General features: G+C 40.6%; 1 protein-coding gene across 1 annotated transcript in view; it reads right to left on the bottom strand.

The window, feature by feature from the left end:
- Window positions 1–41: 41 nt before the first annotated feature.
- Window positions 42–22,571, bottom strand: part of LOC109470506 (E3 ubiquitin-protein ligase UBR4-like) — a 62,727-nt gene continuing 40,197 nt past the window's right edge. Inside the window, exons 27-54 of the mRNA XM_019769466.1 lie at window positions 22,139–22,211; window positions 21,278–21,452; window positions 20,341–20,545; window positions 20,053–20,123; window positions 19,182–19,271; window positions 18,686–18,817; window positions 17,291–17,375; window positions 16,598–16,796; window positions 16,021–16,081; window positions 14,351–14,485; window positions 13,077–13,251; window positions 12,098–12,217; window positions 11,682–11,803; window positions 10,517–10,708; window positions 9,692–9,980; window positions 9,294–9,431; window positions 8,628–8,778; window positions 7,641–7,737; window positions 6,115–6,222; window positions 5,636–5,749; window positions 4,964–5,083; window positions 3,059–3,154; window positions 2,501–2,572; window positions 1,905–1,982; window positions 1,504–1,551; window positions 1,237–1,322; window positions 501–585; window positions 42–128 (exon numbers count right to left, since the gene is read on the bottom strand). Coding sequence (XP_019625025.1) covers window positions 42–128; window positions 501–585; window positions 1,237–1,322; window positions 1,504–1,551; window positions 1,905–1,982; window positions 2,501–2,572; window positions 3,059–3,154; window positions 4,964–5,083; window positions 5,636–5,749; window positions 6,115–6,222; window positions 7,641–7,737; window positions 8,628–8,778; window positions 9,294–9,431; window positions 9,692–9,980; window positions 10,517–10,708; window positions 11,682–11,803; window positions 12,098–12,217; window positions 13,077–13,251; window positions 14,351–14,485; window positions 16,021–16,081; window positions 16,598–16,796; window positions 17,291–17,375; window positions 18,686–18,817; window positions 19,182–19,271; window positions 20,053–20,123; window positions 20,341–20,545; window positions 21,278–21,452; window positions 22,139–22,211 — 3,404 coding nt within the window. The remainder of the gene's footprint in view (window positions 129–500; window positions 586–1,236; window positions 1,323–1,503; window positions 1,552–1,904; window positions 1,983–2,500; window positions 2,573–3,058; window positions 3,155–4,963; window positions 5,084–5,635; window positions 5,750–6,114; window positions 6,223–7,640; window positions 7,738–8,627; window positions 8,779–9,293; window positions 9,432–9,691; window positions 9,981–10,516; window positions 10,709–11,681; window positions 11,804–12,097; window positions 12,218–13,076; window positions 13,252–14,350; window positions 14,486–16,020; window positions 16,082–16,597; window positions 16,797–17,290; window positions 17,376–18,685; window positions 18,818–19,181; window positions 19,272–20,052; window positions 20,124–20,340; window positions 20,546–21,277; window positions 21,453–22,138; window positions 22,212–22,571) is intronic.

Here is a 22,571-nt window from a genome sequence, read left to right as displayed (position 1 = left end):
ATATATATATATATATATATATATGTATTAGCTGTTTGAAACTACTTACTCTTGTCCTGATGGCAGAAAGTTTGCCAGTTAGAGGTTCGAGTAGCAGCCACCTCAGTACAGGCCTTCAGGTGGTCCATCTGGGAAGGAAGGCACGAAAGACAGTGATTGATACGTCCTCCATATGCATGAAATAATAAAAATTTTAGAAACTTGGATTTGATCAATCATTTTGCTGTTGTCAAACAATCTTTTTTGTATATAGTACAATTGTTTATCACAATCTTATTCATTACAGTCATGTTCCTTTACAATGATACGAATTTGTCATGATCCTACATTCAAAGATTGAACACCAGAGTGACTTTGTGAGTGAGTCAGGAAACAAGAGTGCCCAAATAAGCCAACACTGTCTGGAAGGCAATTTTGGGACTTCTTTGAGGCAAAAATCAAGCGAAGTCATATTGGTCATAACAGTGACTTATTTTAATTAACAGGCAGCAGCATCTTACCATTACAATGAGTTTGTCATAAGGAAGGCTGATAACTGCTGTCTGTAGACCGTTCTTCTTGAAACCTCCTTCTTCACAAAGTTCCCTATAAAAATCAGAGAATAATGAACATAGTAACTTAAAGATATACATTGTAAACCATGTCATAACATTGTAACTAATGTGCCTGGATTTTCAGTCTACTCTTAGACTAACGATTTTCAAATTTCAACATTTTTCAAAAAGAATCTGAGAGTTTGTTACTTTTTACTTAAGCTATGATTGTTCTTTAAAATCTCAAACATAAAAAACAGTACTTTATAATGAGAACTGTTTAATAATCAATCAATCAATCAATCAATCAGACAGTCAACAATTAAATCAATCTGCCTCCTTGCTCTGATGCAGATCCTGGACATATAATGTACATGTTTAAAATGTTTCATAAAATAGTCGCTTTCAAAAGAGAGAAGGAATCCTTAAGACCAGGATTAGATAAAAATGTATTTTCTAGTTACAACTGTAGTTCCTAGACTTAAACCTTATTTGTTTATCGTTCTATCCTAAATGTATGTACTATGTTACTCAGTTGTATGATATACAGTCATGTAACATCACATATAGCCCCATGGGCATTTTCATGCATTAATAAAGATTCATTGATAAAAAAATCTGAGTTCAAATCAGGAACTTAATAATTCTATTTATTTAAAAGCATAAGTTCCAGACTTACAACCATTTAATATGTGTTACTTACTTGACTTGGCCCATGTGAGACTGTAGAGCATGCAGGTCTCGCAGCTGACGGTATTTCTCCTTAGAACCACACAGGTACAGCATGAGCTGCAAAACACAGCACACACAGTCAACACTAACTAATAATTATTGTACAAAAAGTCAATGCAAATATCATTTTTACAACCATTATGACAACAAGCAGCAATTTAATTCCAGAAAACCAAATTCCATAATATTAACTCTTTAATTATATATTTTTAATGAGTACATGGCACTTGTTACTCACTTTCCTGACTTGCCTCCTGATGAAGGTTGTATGTTGTGTCAGCATATACTGTAGAAAAAACAAAGTTATCATATAGTCTGGAGGGCTACATGGCAAGTGTCAAGATATTTGACTGAATTCTGTCAACATGGTAAATTTGGCTCAGATATTCAGACAATGTTTTTTACTTTGTGTGCCCTTAAGATGACTTCTCAAATGAACAGTGTGTGTGTGTGTGTGTGTGTGTGTGTGTATGTGTGTGTGTGTGCGTGCATGCGTGTGCATGTGTGTGTGTGCATGTGTGTGTGTGTGTGCATGTGTGTGTGTGCTTGTGCTTGCGTGTGTGTATGTGTATGACTTGCGCGTGCCTGCGCGAGTTTAGTGAATTTGTACTGAACATGTAAAGTAGGAACCGTTGTCACCTCTGACAGCACATGAAACCAGTCCTGCTGGAACACAGGAGAGGTCACACTGGGGCACAGATCTGCCACCTTCTTAATCTGAAACACACCAAGGGACATGACATTGTTATACATCGTGCTGCCATATGCTGCCATAACCTTTCTTATCATCAAAACTTTTAAATTAGTAACAAATTGATTAATATCTTTAAACAGTCTCCTGACCTCATTGTCCACATACATTGTATAAATATGTAAATAGGCATGGTGTAACAGTTTAAAAACAAAGTTAAACACAATCATCTCAAAAGAAAAAGAACTCATATCCACTGTCATTAGGTCATTCCTGCAGAATTTCCAGCAACATTTCCTGCAGGAATGAAATTTCTGCAGGACATTTCTGCAGAAAAACGTATTCCTTCAGGAATTCCTGCAGGAATGTACATTGTACAATCATGATGCATGGTGGATTTTTACAGGTTAAAGGTGTGGCTCTTTGATTGGGGACTTTTAAGCTTTAAAAAGCTTAACCAAAGGCCCCAGGTTGTGTTCACATTCCAGTAAACTGGGATTCAGATGAGGGAAATCAGAGAAAGTCTTGGAAAAGCCTGATGTACCTGACATGGCAGCCGTAGCACCATTTCTGTCAACAGCTGGGGATAGGCTTCAAATACATCTTGTGCATGGCCCTGGAAATATAATACATGAGCAGTCACCTTTCATTTATACAACTAACAGTTGCTGTACCATCTATAAAGTTAAGAGTAATAATTTATGATTATAGAGTCTGACATACATGTACATGACATTGTATTTTATGACTGAGATTAGTTGAAAGCACATGACAAACACGACTATATGGGACAGACCAATATATTTATTGAAAACATACATTGAATACAGCAGTAATGTAAGGATACCAGTTGATGGTTAAGAGTGTTTTGTTCAAAGGAACGGTCCAGAAGCAGAAGTACAATTATTGCATACATGTATAATAGGTACATGTAATGTATTTTAATACATTGTATGTATTAAGTCTTTAATATCTTTGCGAATGACTACCAACAACAATGATGGAAAGTAGACTTTCAGTTGGACAAACAGAGTGCACCTCAAAGTTTACATTTACATGAGCCAGCTGAGATTTTCACAGTACATGTACAAATGTACCTTACCTTCACATACTGCCTTAGGAAGAAGGGGGACATGTCGGGGGGTGACATGGACTGGTGCGGCTTCAGTAAGTTACTGACCACTGTGGCTTGTGATTCCTGCAGCATACAACATTATACACAGTCATTTAAATTTTAATTTTAAACTACACGAAACAAGATATGGGTACTCAGTAACTTAGTTGCAGAAACTTTGTCATACACTATGGCTTACATTGTACAAACTGTACATATAGGGGCAAACACTTGGTCATTCTACTCTGTCACAGTGGTACTCATTTACAATCTCAACAAATAACGTGTAGATATAGAATACTATCAGCATCCAATTGTTTGGGGTATGTGTGGTGTAGATATAATACATACAGATCCATACTGTCCGTGGACATACATGTAATACATGCCCTAAGTTTGGATGTGCCCTAAGTTCGGACGGATTTTTTACTGATCTTATTAATATGCAGAAGTACGCCATGTTTGTTGCCACTGACTTTGCTAATTAAAAAGGCAAATAATCATAGTCAATGCATAGCTGTTATTTGCATGCAAATTATAGTTCTATATACTAGTTTTGTAGTTTTATTGTTTTGTCGAAAATCTGAATTTCACCAATAATAATGATGGCGCTGAGAAGAGGGTCACTTGGTAGCGGCGGCTCGTGCTCAGAAAAATACCACCTTTGCCAAGCAGTCACACAACTGCTACATACATGCAAACATAAAGCCTTACAAAACAGTAGAAACATGATTCCCATGAAGCCGCATTGATTGCGTAAGCCAGGTTTTCAGTCAAAACACTGACTGTGTTCGATACAAGCTTCCTTACGCAAGACGAGAAGTATACAATTTTACCATCAAAAGGAAGCTGAACTAGAGTTCCACGATCTCATACCTTCGCCAAATGAGGTTAGCCTTTATGGCTAAGAAATTATAGATTAATTACTGATTGTGCAAATAGGATCCTATATTGCATCAATTATATCTGTAGATCATATTCTACACCAGAAGACAGTCTTATCTTATCAAAGAATGCCATTATAGTATTTCCTCATAAATTATGCAAATGAGGTCCTTATTTGAATAAGTTATGTTTAATTATGTTCACCTTTACATAACTTTCAAATATCCCAAGTATGAAATTCCAGGCAGTTACCACTATGTAATTATAACATTTTCTCATTAATTATGCAAATTAAGTCCTCATTTGCATAATTGATATCTACCTGTATTTCTGCCGTTCTCAATTATGTATGACACATGCTTGAATAGTCCTATCATGGAATGCAGCTGATTAATAGACTTTCCTCATTAATATTTTACATTAATATTTGCATAATTGTAATATCATTATGTCAAGCATCACTTCAGCTACCTACATGCCAAAATCACGACGATCCATCCACCGGTTCTTGAGTTATCAGCCTTTAAACATTTTTCAACTAACGCCCCTGCAGTTCCAGAGCAAGCAGCTAGGGGGCCCAAACGCACGTCACTTCTTCCCCAGCACGAGAGCTACCTACCATGCAAATTTCGTCACCCTAGCATGTCTGGATCATGAGATATCCAACAGACATGAGCCTACCTGTTCCCTCAGATTGTGTCCAACAGACATGTGCCTACCTGTTCCCTCAGACTGTCTGTCCAACAGACATGTGCCTACCTATTCCCTCAGACTGTCTGACCAACAGACATGTGCTTACCTGTTCCCTCAGACTGTCTGTCCAACAGACATGTGCCTACCTACATGTATTCCCTCAGACTGTCTGACCAACAGACATGTGCCTACCTGTTCCCTCTGACTGTCTGCCCAACAGACATGTGCCTACCTGTTCCCTCAGACTGTCTGCCCAACAGACATGTGCCTAGTACCTGTTCCCTCAGACTGTCTGCCAAACAGACATGTGCCTACCTGTTCCCTCAGACTGTCTGTCCAATACTTGTGCAGCTCCTTCAGGCACAGCAGACAGTAATCCAACAGTCCGGCGGACAGCACCACACCTGCTGTGTGCTGAGACAGCTCAGAAGAACTCTGTGAACAGTTTGAGATGAATAATAATTATAGGTCTATTAAATATTACATACAGTACATTTAACAAACACACTAAAAAGCACATACATGTACGATAATACATGCTAAAACCATCCTAGAAGACTACTAAGTACTAAGCTCACTATTAAAAATCACAGAGTCTGACATTCTGATAAAGTAGTGTTCATGAAGCCAGCTGTGCGATATTTGAACTAAGATTTACATTGTACAGTAAGTAACACATCATTCTTACCGGGTACTAAACTAGTTTTGGCCCCTCATTGTGTATTGGTTTTGTCCTCAAAATATGTAAAAATAAACTATAACTTTTGTTTTGTTAAATATATGTCCTGTTCTTCCTTTCTATACTAAGAACCAAACAATGGTTGTTGAAGCATCACTACTTGCTTTACAGTAAGTTGTTACAGTTGCTTCTTTGCCTTTATTTACCTGCAGGAAGTACAAACTGTACAATGTAGTTAAGCTGAAACTGGGCCAATAGAATACATGCAGCAGAGTCCTGCAGCTTGTGCCAGCTGCAGCTGTTCTTACCTCGGTGTGTGTTTTGGACAGTATCTTTGTGCGAGACATGAAGACACTCAACAGTCTCATGATGACCAGCTGGACTTCATGCTCCTTACTTCTCTCTGCCATTCTGGCCACATCCTGCAAGACATTGATCCAACACATCACAATGAATGGACCAGACTCACCCACATGAAAACTTTGTCTAACTTCATACCAACAGGAAAACAACTTCATATTTCAGAAAAACAGTCATTGATCAAGAAAAAGTCAAAGTTCAAAAGGTCTTCTCTTAGAACAGAGCAACGCATATTGACAGATGTACACTCTTCATGCATGCACACACACATCCACGTACGCACACAGTCCCCAAAGGTCATTGAAGTCTTTTGTGTCACTGCATGCTTGTTGTAAGTTCTTTTCTTGTTGTGGGCTTGATACACCCTATCCTATTCCACAAACTAGGGCAGAAATATTGTTCTTGGGGTAAACAAGGATGTACTAACTTGTGTGGGGATGTCCAACTGTTGGAGTAAACATGACAGCAGGTTGTTGAGTGTTGCAGAGTCCCTCATGTCACTGCAGTCCAGGTCAGAGCTCAACATAAGAACCACCTGTAGTCATTCATAGAAAGTTAGTAATGATAGAAAATTAGTTGTTACAGTACAATTAAGGTGATTACCATAGATTCTTTTTTATATCATACATTCATTCATGTATTGTTATCACAGGAAAAAAAGAAGTCAGTGTTTTGGGTTTTTGTGAATATAATATATTGGAACTGTAAAGAGGATATCATAGTATGATATGATGTAATCAGTATGACAACACTAAATTCTTGCACAACAAGAATTCGGAGACCTCATACCTACGTCTAAAATTTGTCTTCTTTGCTTCATTTCAACATGTCCTCATTAATCATGCAAATGACCTCTACATTAACATAATATATGCATAGTGGTGTTAACCTTTAAGTAACTTACACATGTCACAAGGTATAAAATTCCAATCATTCACCAATAGGGAGTCACAGAATTTTCACATAATTTATGCAAATTATGTCATCATCTGCATAATTGGTATCTGTTGATGTTCTGCCAGCCACAGATTAAATAGATTACATGTATACAGTATAGCAGTATATAAAACACTGCAATTATAGAATTTCCTAATTAATTATGCAAATTAAGTCCTTATTTGCATAATTTGCATTTAATTATGTACATCTCTCTCTCAGCTACCTACATACCAAAAATGATAAAAATACGTTGTTCCTATCTGGACTTATTGGCTTTTAAAGATTTCGCGTGAAGGTCCCCTGCAGTTCCAGAACAAGCTGCTAGGGGGACCAAACCCACGCCACTTATTCCTGACAGGAAAAGCTATCTGTCACCAAAAAGTTCAGGATGTTCAGGACAGAAGATACAAAAAAACGGAAGTTCTGCTGCAGTACCAAGGTCATCCACCAGGAGGCCCATATTTGACCTTGCCTCGTCTTCCTAAGACTTACCAGCATACCAAATATCATCACAATCCATAAAGGCGTTATGAAGTTATGCTGACCACAAATGCACACACACACACACAGATGCACCAAAAACAATTACCTCCATTTTTCAAGGAGGTAATTATTACACTGACATGCTCCAACAAGGCACATGCTAGGTCACCTTCAACCGTGACTAATATATCTACATTGTATAGAGTTAGTCAACTGTCAAAACCACCTCCCACTCAGTGTCAAAACCACCTCCCACTCAGTGTCAAAACCACCTCCCACTCAGTGTCAAAACCACCTCCCACTCAGTGTCAAAACCACCTCCCACTCAGTGTCAAAACCACCTCCCACTCAGTGTCAAAACCACCTCCCATTTAGTTTCACCCAAATATACACTCAATTCCAACAAGTTCAATGCATTACAATGCAAATATTTGAAAGAACAATTGAAGTTCCTGTTTAACCTCCTTTTACTTCCATTGACTCCATTGTTGCCAGATGTACCCCACTTACAAATGTAGGCTTGTGACTGACCTGCAGGAATGGGATGGCTCTGGTCCCACCGACCTCCCTCAGTCTGGGGATGTCCTTCATCAGCATCTCCAGTAGAGCCCTGCGCAGGGACTGGAGTCTACAGAAATACAACACAACTTAGCAATATCAACACTTCAACAATGCTCAAGTAGAGCCCTGCGCAGGGACTGGAGTCTACAGAAATACAACACAACTTAGCAACATCAACACTTCAACAATGCTCAAGTAGAGCCCTGCGCAGGGACTGGAGTCTACAGAAATACAACAAAACTTAGCAATATCAACACTTCAACAATGCTCCAGTAGAGCCCTGCGCAGGGACTGGAGTCTACAGAAATACAACAAAACTTAAATAGCAACATCAACACTTCAACACTGCTCCAGTAGAGCCCGTCGCAGGGACTGGAGTCTACAGAAATACAACACAACTTAGCAACATCAACACTTCAACACTGCTCCAGTAGAGCCCTGCACAGGGACTGGAGTCTACAGAAATACAACACAACTTAGCAACATCAACACTTCAACACTGCTCCAGTAGAGCCCTGCGCAGGGACTGGAGTCTACAGAAATACAACAAAACTCAGCAATATCGACACTTCAACAATGCTCCAGTAGAGCCCTGCGCAGGGACTGGAGTCTACAGAAATACAACAAAACTCAGCAATATCAACACTTCAACAATGCTCCAGTAGAGCCCTGCGCAGGGACTGGAGTCTACAGAAATACAACAAAACTTAGCAATATCAACACTTCAACACTGCTCCAGTAGAGCCCTGCGCAGGGACTGGAGTCTACAGGAATACAGCAAAACTTAGCAACATCAACACTTCAACACTTTCTATCACATTGTCATGATAACAATTGTATCATGTCCTCTAAATTGACCAAAAGCAAAACTGCAACCAATTACTAATAATGTTAAATCATTCATTCATTCCTCAATCAGCTTTTGTGACAGATTGAGGAGCTTCAGTTGACACTTGCCTGTATCTGTCTACATCAGCCTCCCCTTCAGACTCCTCCCCCTCCTGCTGCAGACCAGTCCCCCCCAGATTGCCACTGGTAGCTGCACTGCTGGCCTCCAACACAGATCCATCCTGGATGGAGTCTCCAAATGTGCTGCTGCGTCCACTCACTAATCAGCAATGTACAAATGATCATGTAGTCATCATCATGTCAACACAGTTACGGACTACTCTCAAGCTGGCATCACATACAAGCAATAAGAGTAGAAGTACATGTATACAACACAATGTATTCTGTATCACCCGAGGTACCAGCCCAAATAAAATAGTAGCTCACCTTCTTTCCTCGTAGTTATTAACATTAAGTGATACCTCTAAGGAAACCTATTAGCTGATGTTGATGCAATGATCAACTTTGATCAGAGTTGACATACAGTCATGACATGTTTGAATCCTGGAACTTAAGCTTACTTAATATGAATCCATTGTCCAGATTTGATAAAAGTTTGATGGAAACCTGATTCATTGATATTATAAGTATCATCAGTACCTATGGCCATGTCTAAATGCCCTGATAAACTATATTTGTCATGCCTCAAGATAATCTGTTTTTTTCCTATCACTACCTATACCTGAAGATGGAAAAATAGATACAGGTCCAGGAGTACTTTGGCGCTGTTCCTACCGTTTTGCTCGCCTGTAATGGAGTCTGCTGCGCTCCCACTGCTCTCTGACTCCCCACTCCCAGCATGCTCTGCAGGAGAGGTCCGCAGCGTGGACCCGTCAGTCGCAGCTGTGCTGCCCTCATCATCGCTGGCTGCTGCTGCAGAAATAACACCGACATGTTACAAGTTAAGTCTTTACAAAGCTGGAACATAATTTCACATTTTAATACTATACTAGTTGCAGAAGGAAATTTGGGCTTCAGTTGGTAAAAATGAGAAATAGACTGTATAATAGCTCATATAATATACATGTACGTGCAGTCCTGTCAATATTCTGATTATCAGCAATGTGAGAAAGAGTAACATGTTGGATCTGCATGCAATCATCTTCATGAAAGTGACCACTGTTAATGCTGACCTGATGCTGTTGTGTCAGAAAGTGTTCCCGCCTCCAGTGAGGAGTGGCTCTGTCCTTGAGAGGCGTCCAAGGTCAGCCCCTGCAGCCCCAGGCCGCTGGAGTGACCTCGTTGGTCCTGTAGGCTCAGAGCGATGGCCAGCTCCACCATGGTCTCATCGTCCGCGTCAGGAGGGATGTCCAACATGGCGGGGAACTCTGCTCCATCTGCCAGCAGCGCCTCCAGGTGAGGGCCGCCGGAACTGCCGCTGTCTCCCACCAACTCACGGCCTTCCAGACTCAGCCCTTCTGCCTGATGTAATACAGAAACATTCAACCTGTATTTTTAATGTCTATGCCGATATCTGTGTCTGTATAGCTGGTATAAGCGCCTTTCAGAGTAACACACCAGCTTAATTCGGTATTCAGCATAATTGTGAGTAAACGAACATATGAGATCAGAGGACAAAGTACACATTGGAGTGTGGATGGTGAACTCTGTCACTTGTGGTATGAGGACTCCAACAGGTGTATTTCTAGGTGCAGTGGTGTACTCATGGTAGATTTGTGGCTGATGTTAATGAGTGTGTGAAGAAAGACATTAGAGAGCGCGGCCTTGCCAGTGTTGACCCACAGGATAGGGCTGCCTGGAGGAGCAGTGTGAAGACCAGTACTACTAGCCGACTGCTGCCGACCCCTGTGGCAGGGACAACAGCAGCAGTATAATCTAATCCTGGATAGTGAGTGAGTGAGTGAGTGAGTGAGTGAGTGAGTGAGTGAGTGAGTGAGTGAGTGAGTGAGTGAGTGAGTGAGTGAGTGAGTGAGTGAGTGAGTGAGAGTGAAGTTTACCTCATACTGTGGTTCTGCCCCAGGCGTGCTCCTGGCCTCCGTGTCCAGATGTTGTCCGGCGCCCGGCTGGTCCTGCGCCGGCTTGTCCTCCTCCTGCTCACCTCCAGCTGCTGCTGCCAGAGACGGGCCTCGCTGCCGAGGTCTCAGCACATGGATTAAAGCCTGCTTACACGAGAAACTCACCATCAGGTCCTGCAAACAAAACAGACAACTCCGTAAATAATTTCATCAGGTTGGTAAACGAATGAATAGCAAAGTTCTTTGATCACAACCATTTATTTTTCACGAGCCGACGTTTCGATGATCGTCTGTCATCTTCATCAGGGCGGTTCTGACTGGTTTACTGTGCACTGATGCACGCCTTTAGGGCACTATGCACCAAGTAACAACTAGCATCAGTGCACAGTAAACCAGTCAGAATCGCCCTGATGAAGATGACAGACGGTCATCGAAATGTCGGCTCATAAAAATAAATGGTTGTGATCAAAGAACTTTGCTATTCAAAACAGACAACTTCTCATCAGTTAGCTACACAGTAAATTCAACAAATACAAAAAATTGAATATGAATACTGTCTGACTTTTCATGATTTATGGCTTATCCATGCATCTAAATTACATGCATCAAATATGTAAATACAGAACGCTGCAGTTATGGAACCAAAACTTTTTTTCTTGTTGAGCATAAGAGCTACGATGTATCCACCACTCATGATTCATGACCATACAATCATGTACATGTAGCATGTAGATATCAAAACCAGTAGTTCTTCTGATGTCCAGCACACAAAATATCAAAACTATAGGTTCTTCTGCAGTACTGTGGAAAGGGGCCAGGAGGCCAAAATCTAATAATTTTGAGGTCTCATCATCCATACTGAATATCAAGACAATGTACCCCACATTAAGTATTTTCCAACTATTCTGTTCACAGCCAGGCAGACACAAAAACTGAAAAACATACTTACTGTTCTTGGCAAACATAATAATGTGTTGATTGCGTACAATAGGACAGCACCAGCAGTACTGTGCGTATCTGCACTAAGTCTTGTACCCACTCACATTTTACTTTCCAAAATACAGGCTGTACTGTTACTGAGTGTTCTTGGTTGACTGGGTTAGCAGGTACATGTACCTACTGTGAATGCTGATGACTGGATACTGACCTGTGCAAGTAACATCTGGACATACAGATGACATGCCAGCGGAACCAGATCAAGGTTACACAAGGTGCAGGCATGGATGATGTCCACCAGGGCTGCTACTATTACATCTACAGGGGTCAGACCTGAAAATAACACCATCAGAGGAACAATATTAATATATATTGTCATTAAAGAGCTGGTATGTTTCTACTTCAGGTCTTTTTTTTAACTTAGGCCACACCAATTTAATTTATTTGTTCTCACATTTTTTCAGAAAAAATATGTGACGGGGCAAAAAAATACAAATAAAAACAGGTCTAGGCATCCTATTATAGCTCCAAAATGCTACAATAGAAGCCATGAAGTCAACAAAAAGGCTGGGTTCAGTCAAACTTCTCCACATGGACTCAGCATTGTCTAACATGTAGCAGACATACCTGGTAGACCCAGAGGTGCCAGTGCTGGGTTGGCAGGTTTGATGCCATGAAGATGCCAGAAGACACGCTGCAACGTTTCCAGGAACGGATGTGAAATCTTCATTTGAGAAGGGGCCAAGTCTGCAACATTGTATGGAAAACCATTGTTGTCTATCAAGTTCAACATACTTTTATTATTAGATTAAAATCAAATCTTGATCTGATTCAAATCAACTAAAACTAGATGAGCCATTTGCTTGAACCCAGAATGTAGTTGATGATGATGATTATGTACCACAGTGGTGGGTGTAGTGGCTGAGAAATTGAGAGAAAGACTGCAAAGACTTCCAGGGTCAATATTTTTCTTGCTTAGAAACAGAATTTAAGGTGTCCTCCCCGGCTAATTTGGCACTTTAAACTTTTCATTGTTTTGTTTAGAAATTTAGAAAGAATAATATTGTAGTTGTACTGAATATTGATACCTGGGTACAAAAGGGATGCGAATATGATTTTATGGACCATATGGTTGACGTCATCATATTTTTATTGCCCCAAATGTAATTATCTTTAAAGCTATTAATACAGCACTTTGGTATAACTGCAATAAAAGTATGATTTTCATGTGTATATTGGTCAAAACGACAAACGTGCGTTTGCACAAATTGATATCTACTAATTACCTGTAGTTATTAGAGAAAAACCTAATAACCTAATTGAAAGCTAGTTATTCTCTAATAACTACGGGTAATTAGTAGAAGTAGATATCGATTTGTGCAAAAGATTAAACTTTAAAGATAATTACATTTGGGGCAATAAAATATGATGACGTCATCCATATGGTCCATAAAATCATATTCACAACCCTTTTGTACCCAGGTAGCAATATTCAGTTACAGCTACAGTTCTTTCTAAATTTCTTTATGACAAAATGATGAAAAGTTTAAAATGCCAAATTAGCCAGGGAGGACACCTTAACAGTTTCTGTAATACGTTACTGTACCTTCTGCTTGTTGTGTGTTGGGGAGAACAGCATATCTGCACAAGTTCTGTGGACGGGCCATGGCCACACTGTGAGCTGTCATCACTATGCGCTGGAATATCTCCACATCCATGTCCACATTCCCCTTGTAGTGAGCAGCCAAACCACCCACTACATGCAACAGCTGGGCCTGGTCCTACAAGGGAGATTCATACATGTAGTTATCAACTAGAGATGAAAAACATTGCATAACACATGTCGTTAATCAAAATATGCCAAAAGAGGCGTGATTGGCTGCATAACATCACACGGTAGGTGGACAAGAGTGCCCGGTTGCTGACTAACAGCCGATACATGTGTGAAGCAGAGTACGTTTATCTGTAACAGGTTTTCCACGGTATTTGCTGCATGCATCACAGCTGCATACAAGCTCAGGAAAAAAACGAAATGGGAAATAAAAACTCACGGGGACCCATGAGGGAGGGCGCAACTTATAAAGGGATTGTGGTAAAAGTAGAAAAATAAGCACGCAAACACTGACATAAACAATGATAGCTTATGAACAACTGGAACAGTAACAGAACGTCCTTAACTTGAAAGTGCATGCGATGTCACAAATTCAGTTTCACATGTAAAACAAGGAGTCTTTATCAAGCAGACATCAACTCAGTTTGCTGCTTTTAGATTTGCCGTGCTGAGTCTGATGGAGGTGTTTGAAATAGAACAGTGGATTTGATGCGTTCAATCTGGAATGGTCCATTGACTGCACATACTTAATGTGAAGCTCCAGCTGAATAGAGTTCCTGTTTCCCAAAGACTATGATCATGAAACTACATGTAAAATCATCATTAAATCTTTTGATAACTACTAGTAAGATTATTGTGCCTCTTAATATGTAACTATGTAGTATGTATATGCAAGTACTGCATGTAGATGACTGCTATGTGCATTGAACAAGCTCCATCATCACAACATCACCTCTCTAGTTAGCACCTGTGAAAGAAAACTTTGAAATCCAGACATAACACAGCCATCTGACCTAGAGAGATGATGTATTGTTGGGCAACTCCAGCCTATTATAACAACTTACTATAAGGGGGTCTGGGTAAATCTTTTAACATGGTCAGCCATTGACCAATCAAATACTACCCCAGGCCTCCTGCTGGAGGAAAGCTACCAGCCTATCACACTGCGTCTTGACTCTGGGCAGAAATGTGATTGGCTGGTGACTATTAAATAGAATGTCTGCTTCACACCACAACTGTCCTTATTAATAAACTTGAAGCCATTTTACCTTGTGCTCATAGTAGTCCACTTTGTTGGTATGCAGAGATGAGAGCAGAGCTTTGGCATGTTGTTGTACTGATACTGGCAGGGCTGGGTTCAACAGCTCCATGGTCATCTTCAAACAACCTTCCCGCTGACTTTCCTGAAATCATTTATTATGCAAAGTCATGAGCAACTTGGTACAGCGTAATGGATATGTGAATACTTTCATGACATTGATATGTCTTAAAGGCATCCGGTGCATTTTTTAGGGCTTGGAAACCCAATTTTCAAAGCCAATATTCTAGTCATTTATCTACTGGACATAATGAGTTGAAACCACACTATCTCAATGTACATGTATATTGACCCTCGTGGAGCAAAAATACCAAAAATTTTGACGGAAAATGGTTACTGGAAGGGCCTTGGGCTGATTTTTAGGGTACCACCCAGAAAATAAAGGACTCCTCTTGGGGCTTGTTTCTGCAGTTTTAAAACCCAAAGCATAAAATACAGATTGAAATTTGCTAATGTGAAGCAGTGTCAGCTTTAACAGTTACATGTAAGTCATCAAAGAAGCTACAAGAATGCTGTTCCACATGGGAGGGCTGTGTGTGTGTGTGTGTGTGTGTGTGTGTGTGTGTGTGTGTGTGTGTGTGTGTGTGTGTGTGTGTGTGTGTGTGTGTGTGTGTGTGTGTGTGTGTGTGTGTGTGTGTGTGTGTGTGTGTGTGTGTTTGTGTGTGTGTTTGTGTGTGTGTGTGTGTGTGTTTGTGTGTGTGTGTGTGTGTGTTTGTGTGTGTGTGTGTGTTTGTGTGTGTGCGTGTGTGGACACTGGTCTGGGGTCCTGTCTGAGGTACATGTGAGTAGCACTTTCCTTCAGATGTGATGAATACAGCAAAAAGGCTTTGGCAGGTAAGGAATGTGCTCACACATACATTATACATGTACTGGTGGACAGCCAGGATACAGAACCACTGCTTTGGGTTAGTTAAATCCATGCTGACATTGGTCAATTTACTCAAAAACATTAACACTCATTCCTTCCTCTTACATACTTTTACCACTTGAATGTGCAGTACTATATAATTATCATTATTTTAATTTTTGTGTACAAAATGCAAAGCAAGAGCAGGCAGCAATTCATTCAGTACAATTTGATTGTAAATTAAAATTGACTAACAGTTACTGGTCTTTTCTGCTATACTTAGCATTTATCATCACTAGTAGAGGGATAATTCTCTTTGAGTACTCTTAGTGGATAATTGAGAAAACAGCAGTTCTCCTTGGATTAGGCATTGTTCTCCCAAATTCTATCTCAGATCTCTTGCAGTCTCTTAAAGTCTCTTTCAAAATCGGTGTGAAAACTTGGTTACCATGTTGTTGTTTTTATGTCATTGTTTATATATAGGGTCAGACACTATTCCCCATTTATCTATTGTTCAAATTTAAAAACAACTGATGGTATCTGAGGGGGGTCCAACCTTAGGTGTCAAGAAGGAATCTACAGCAGTTCTCTTTGGAGTCTCTTCTAATGGTGACAGATCTCTTCCAGCTCTCTTTTAGTCTTGTCCTTTGTGATGAGATCTCAATTGTCCGCTAGAGTACTCAAAGAGATTTATCCCTCTACTAATTGGAAATGTGGTTTGCAATCTACAGCTGGCAACTTCAGAATCTCATGTCTGAAGGATGCAGACTTACCGTACTGTCAGGGAAGATGGCAAAACATCCTTCCAGCACTTCCAGGGCACTGGTGATCAGCCTGTGGACATGCCCAACAGTTCATGTCAGAAAAATCTTCACCAATATACAAACGGATAACCATGTATGGTCAGCAAATCTCAATCTGTAAGAACTGCACATGATAACAATGTACATGTCCGGTTAACTCACAAGAAGATCATAATACATCTGGTGCAGTTGAAACTGCTTTAACAGTTTTAACCCCGTGAGACTTGTCACGTGGCTTCTCTGTGTGACGTCAACACTGGGTCACGTGACAAGCCTCACTGGGTCAGTCTACTGACTCAGAGGAAGACCAGGGTGACCTGTCAAAATCTCTAGGTGAAATCATTTCTCCTTTGTAATGGGTTAAATGTTTTACAGATGAACTTTCATGATCATAGTATATTACATGCAAGTACATTGTACATTGTCTACTGTCAAGTAAGCCCAAAATGTGCATGGACATGTAGGTACAAGGGGTCTGTGTATGGACAGCACTAGTCCAAACTCATCTGACCAAAGGGCACCATTTCTACAAGTAGTGTTTCCTGACCTGTCTGTGGTTGACAGAGTTTCCTCAGACTGGACGGCGGCCTGTGGGTTTGGTGCAGACATGGCGGTCAGGTAATGACCAGTGGAAGATGATGGAAACTCCTCCAGTTCATCTGGCCAACCAAATGCCTCCTTACTTTTCCCATACACTTTGATGGAATCAACCATAGTGACTCCAGAGGGGTCCAGGGAAGCTCCAACTGAAAAACAACAACAATAACAAAATATGGTACCTGAAGCTGCCAATGTTAAAGTACGTCAGAAAGTCTCATTTTAAGTTAACTACTAAAATGAATTTAAAAAGTAGAGTGGAAGGTATTAACTTAAAAGGTAAAGCAGACATTGCCAACTGAGATGATTCAGAAGCAAAATACAAAATGTATGATGCATTTTCAAGCATTACTCAGTGACCTGTAGTAGTCCCTTCTCTCCAGAAGGAGGATTGCAGCACGTCTATTAAGTTAGTTCCCCTGGCTTGGTAGTGAAGGCCCCATAGCCGAGTCATTCTGAACCAGGCTAGAGGCCTGACCAGGTCTCCAGCTGTACAAGCCATACCCCACATGCTGACACAGCGTACTGATGAATGTAATTGCTGCTTCTTGCTTACACCAAACAAAACAGCCTATGTAGAATAGCCCATCCTGCATCGCCATGGCGATAACTCGATGACAGATATCAGCTACATTGTACTTACCAAAGAGTGTACAGGACCTGTCTGCCATCAGGGACTCTTCTCTGGTGAAGGGAAGGTCAAACCAGCGGTTGCGGGTCAGGGTGCACTGTGAACAATTAGAAACAATTTGCTATTGGGTAACTGTTGCCCTGATCTACCCATCAGACATCATTATGATCCAACACTCAAGAAGATGTATTTCCTGTCAATGCTGGGTAGGTTTTTGCACATGCACAAAATATACATGTTGAACTTGTGTATCAAAGAAGTTTGTTTTAGTTTGCTATGTGAGACTGCTGGCAGCTTCCTGCAATGTACGGTGAATATTTCCACGGAGATATTTAACCTCCTTGATATTTCTGGCACTATTGACATTGTGTCTCCACTGGAAGAAATCAGTTTTGTCTGCCAAACGTGCAAAGATTCTTAATCCATTGATTGAAAAGTAGCTACATGTACTTCAATGATATTACAAACATAGTAAAAGAGATTTCTGCAAGGCTTAGCCTAGTGGTAGGCTCCTTTTTGCACCAATAACATGTCATGATCTCACACTTTCATGACCGATGCCAAGTCATGTGACATACATGTTCATTTGTACAATGTAGATGTACATGTACAAACTGTACGTACTTTAAGAAATACACACAAGGAAGAAACAGAATGATCTCATAAGTAATACAACCCCTTGCATCAACACAAGCTTGTCAAAAACTTCTTTGCCACAAAGATGGCTAACATAATGCTTTAATGTCATTAGTAAGTGAAAAAAGTTACCGACCATCATTTTTTAAACAGACTCCTTCTTCTCGAATAGCAGACATGATAGACTATTAGACATGTACTGTAAGTCATTTAAGCCTCAGTCACAACCCGCCGTACGTGCATCTGCGTGCTGTCTACGTGCAAAAACCTGGGCACATGTAGGGGATCCGTAAGTGGTGAGTACCACCTCCGTACGGAATCCTACGGATTTGGGAGCACGCAGACATGCCGCAGAACTTTAAGTGCATGTAAAACTTTTTCTGCGTGCGGTCTGCGGATTCACCACCCGTACGTGTAAGTGCGGGCAATGCGCGTGCCCCGTTCCTTAAGAAGTTGCAATCGCACAGAGATCGTACGTTGTAAGCACGTACAACTCACCACTTGCGCAATGAACGATGCACGCAACCGATGCACGCAACCGCTCACGGCCAGACATGGCGTGCAGACCACACTATTGCACCTTGTGCAACCATGCGAGTGACACACGTTGACGCTATTCCTTCCCCACATTTTCAGAAAAACGTAGCAGACGTAGCCTTAAAAAAAAACGTACACTCAGACAAAAAGCACGAACAGCGGGTTGTGAGCGCGGCTTTAATCAAAAAGGCCCAGAGGAGCCCTGTTACAATGGGAATCTGTTTGTACCATCACCTGTATGGGTCTGCCAAATATCTCCAGGAAGGAGGGAGCTCGCTCCACAGACTGAGACCCCACATGGACCCGCAGACCTGTCATCACCAGGGTGGGGTTGGGGTTGATGATCTCAATGGAAAACCCGGATGGCTGCAGGAATGGAAGAGTTCCACATGTACAACATGACCGACAGGATGGCTACGTACATGTAGCCTCCTTCGCAGAGTTGTTGGGCGTCAGCGTTATTTTTTTCTGTAAGCGACGTGAGTAATATGCCGCGAAGGGACGATTTTGCTACCGAGGGAGTTTTTGCCGTGGAGAGGTTTCGCGCGAAACAAGTCTGCGAAGGAGGCCAATGTATGATCTTACTTAGCCCTGGACTTTGTGTACAATGTAACAGGCATGTATATTAGCTAGTATAGTTACTGTATCGTACTATTACAGAGAAGTCGGGTGGTTTATTGGAACAACCTTCAAACTATTTTGTGGTGTAACATTAAGAACATGACAATACCTTAGTGCTTGCCACAAACATCCCCGTGGTGTTGAGTCGGTGCTTCAGTTGTTGTAAGTTGTACACTTGAAGCAAGTCATTACCTCCAAACTGAAGAAACATCATGATAATGATGATCAATCCATATTATCATAATGGTATATAATATCACACAAAATCCCATCAGCATTCAACTTCTAGTAATTCCTCCTTTGAGACAAGTCATGTACAAATGTAAGACACCATTTATGAAAATGAGACAAAGTGTGAGCATGAGACTGTAATGCTGACAGTGATATCTTAGACTGGAGTTTGGAACAAAAAGTTTAAGAAAATGTATTATGTGAAATTTACAACCAACGTAGTTTCAAAGTACATGTATTATAAATAAACTGTCTCAATTCTAGAATGATCTTATTCCTAGCAGACCCCGATGAAAGGAACTTTATATCAATTTCCTCCCTTGATTCAGATACAGCTTGTGTACTTAGTGTACAAAACAGGTGTGTTACACCTTTTAAGGTACAACTTTACCAGACTGAGTATACAATATGTACACAAACAAAAGTTGACTTTGGAAGGAAAGTAAAGTGTTCTTCCTCATGGTTTTATGCATTAATTTTTAAAAGCATTTTACACATTGAGGTGGTTTACAACTTATATAAATGTAATACAAACAAAAATGCTACTTCATGTTCTACATTTATTGTACAATGTACAATTATAAAGTGAAAACTGCTGTACATCTGCACTGGTGTGTGTGAAGGCGTTCAGCACCAAGGACAGGTACAGTATAAAGTGGTAACTCTTCATGTACATGTATAGTGACCACTTTCACATCATTTATTTTAATACTTTACACTTTGATAACATTTTCTGTTGTCTGTCCTACCTCCACATCTGTCATGGACTGTTGGTGTTCAAAAAAGTCGACAGGGAAGGTAACCTGGGAAGATGGCCGTCCTGAAATGTACATAAAACAAGGTTTGTTAGCTTGGGCAAAAACTGTACTACAATAATAGCCTAATATATACAGTAACAACCTTGGGATGTTTTGTGGGGAACCTCTCAGATTTTGAGACTTTCAGGCTACCACCTTCTTGTGCATTATAGTTATTTTACATGCACATTAGTGTGTCTACATGCACCTAACCTGGGAAAGACAATAACTCAAAGTTACCAGTTTTGGGTGGTTTCCTCTGACTGACCGGTCGAACCCCACCACACACACTGACAGACTGGAAGGCAGACTGCATCCAGTAACTGGTGGAGTCCACGTTGGCCATGTAAATCTTCAGACTGCCGTCTTCACACAGCAGGATCAGTGTCGTGCGCTGGTTGTCAGAGCTGGCGGACGCGTGCCGGATGGCAACCATGTCCTGGATCTGGGCACAGCAGGGATTTAACTGTCATACAAGTCATGTACAAGAAATGTCATGTATAGTACTACATGTATCATCATATAGGAACAAAAAATTATTTGATGTCCACCTAATGCTTTTATTACTTTCCGGCTCTCCTGCACTATAAAAACTGCAGTCCAGTCACATGACTCCTGTTCTTCCCTGCTGAGTTTTTCAGGCACATTGAAACTTCAGGAAACAATCCCTTTGTCATCAAAATGGAAATTTTGGCACTAACATCTGTGTCCATAATATCACCAGGGTCCATAATATCGCCACCTTGAGAAATAGTGTGCTTTAAGATATTTTTACTGCAACATACCCTAGGTATGTACATTTGATGTGTGAAGGAGTGCATACCATAAGTATGTTGCAGTAAAAATATCTTTAAGCACCCTGTTTCTCAAGGTGGCGATATTATGGGCCCTGGTGATATTATGGACACAGATGTTACATGTACAACATGCATTAGACAATAAGTGTAAAACTATCCATCCTTACATCAAAATCATACTTTCAGAATGACATTAGCCAAAGTCTTGACAGTGGTCAGAAGACACAAAAAAGGTAATAAATTTAAAGAAAAATGATTTATGAATCTGGTATATCAGTAAACTCCTGGCATACAATTTAGTAATCAAAGTTAAATATACTGAGTGACCCCCCCCCCTCCAATCAGTTGTACTGTACATTCATGACATTTAAAACACAAACCTTGGATTTTGCAGGAACAGTTTTGATTTCTTGAACCAGGATGGAGTCTGGTTTGACCATGATAACCACAGGAGTGCCGGCAGTCTGAGTCAGACAGCAGATGAGTCCAGGATGGTTCAACACTTCACTCCACTGACACAGAGAGGGACTGCTGCCTTTCCCTGCACCATTGGAGCTACAGGCAGGGAAAACAAGGATCAAATGACATCATTGACTTATAGATATTGATGTCTTGGAAATTAATGCCAACCTCCAGTTGGCATTGGCTTTCTTTGTTGTTGTTGTGTTTGAATGTTTATTTTTTCAGAAAAGCAATTCTAGACAAGCAGAACTTTTACTTGGAACACAACACCCAGCATATCTACATGCCATGATGCTATTCCAGATGATTATACATATACATGTATATAGCCTGGGGTCCATCTGATTAGCTACCTGACTCCTTACACTCGCTGACCTAAAAAAATTGCCGGTAGACGGTTTCATTATTATTAATAGTTTTGGGCTATAATGAGAATATATTCCCGTCATATTTGGGACAGGCACACTGATTGGTCCCATAGGGACAGAATTTTCTGAATAGACAGATTATTATTATTATTATTACAATGTGTCATATTTTGACTGCTTCATCCCCATGTCACTGTTCTCACAATTTCAGATAAGTTGCTGAATTTGGTATAATACATATTTATAATATCCTAAATATTACAAGCCTGCAGCTGGGTGCTTTCTGATTTTTCTACGTGGCTATTTATGCTCATTCTGTTGAAATCGGCTGGAACATATACAGGCTAAAACATTACATTACTTAAAAGTATAACAGCAAGTCCAGTATTACATGATTGCCCCTATACTAACCTTCGCAGTGTCACTGGGAAGACAGGACTCAGATCAGTCACAATTTTCTTCAGGGGAGAAATGAAGTTTTTCCCTGCAGACACAAAGTACATTCAATGGGGAACTTTGTGAGTGACCCGGACATACAATTCCCTCTTGTATATGACAAGCCAAATATCATTACCATCCATCCACACCTTCATTTACACACACACACACACACACACACACACACACACACACACACACACACACACACACACACACACACACACACACACACACACACACACACACACACACACACACACACACACACACACACACACACACATGCACACACACACACAATGCACACGCAAACACAAACCAAACACACACACACACACACAGACACACACACACACACACACACACACACATACACACACACACACACACACACACACACAGG

Source organism: Branchiostoma belcheri, unplaced genomic scaffold, assembly GCF_001625305.1.
Source record: "Branchiostoma belcheri isolate BF01 breed outbred unplaced genomic scaffold, Haploidv18h27 scaffold228, whole genome shotgun sequence".
NCBI classification, from domain to species: domain Eukaryota; kingdom Metazoa; phylum Chordata; class Leptocardii; order Amphioxiformes; family Branchiostomatidae; genus Branchiostoma; species Branchiostoma belcheri.
The sequence above is the reverse complement of the archived record's forward strand: the minus strand, read 5'-3'. Positions and strand labels throughout refer to the sequence as shown.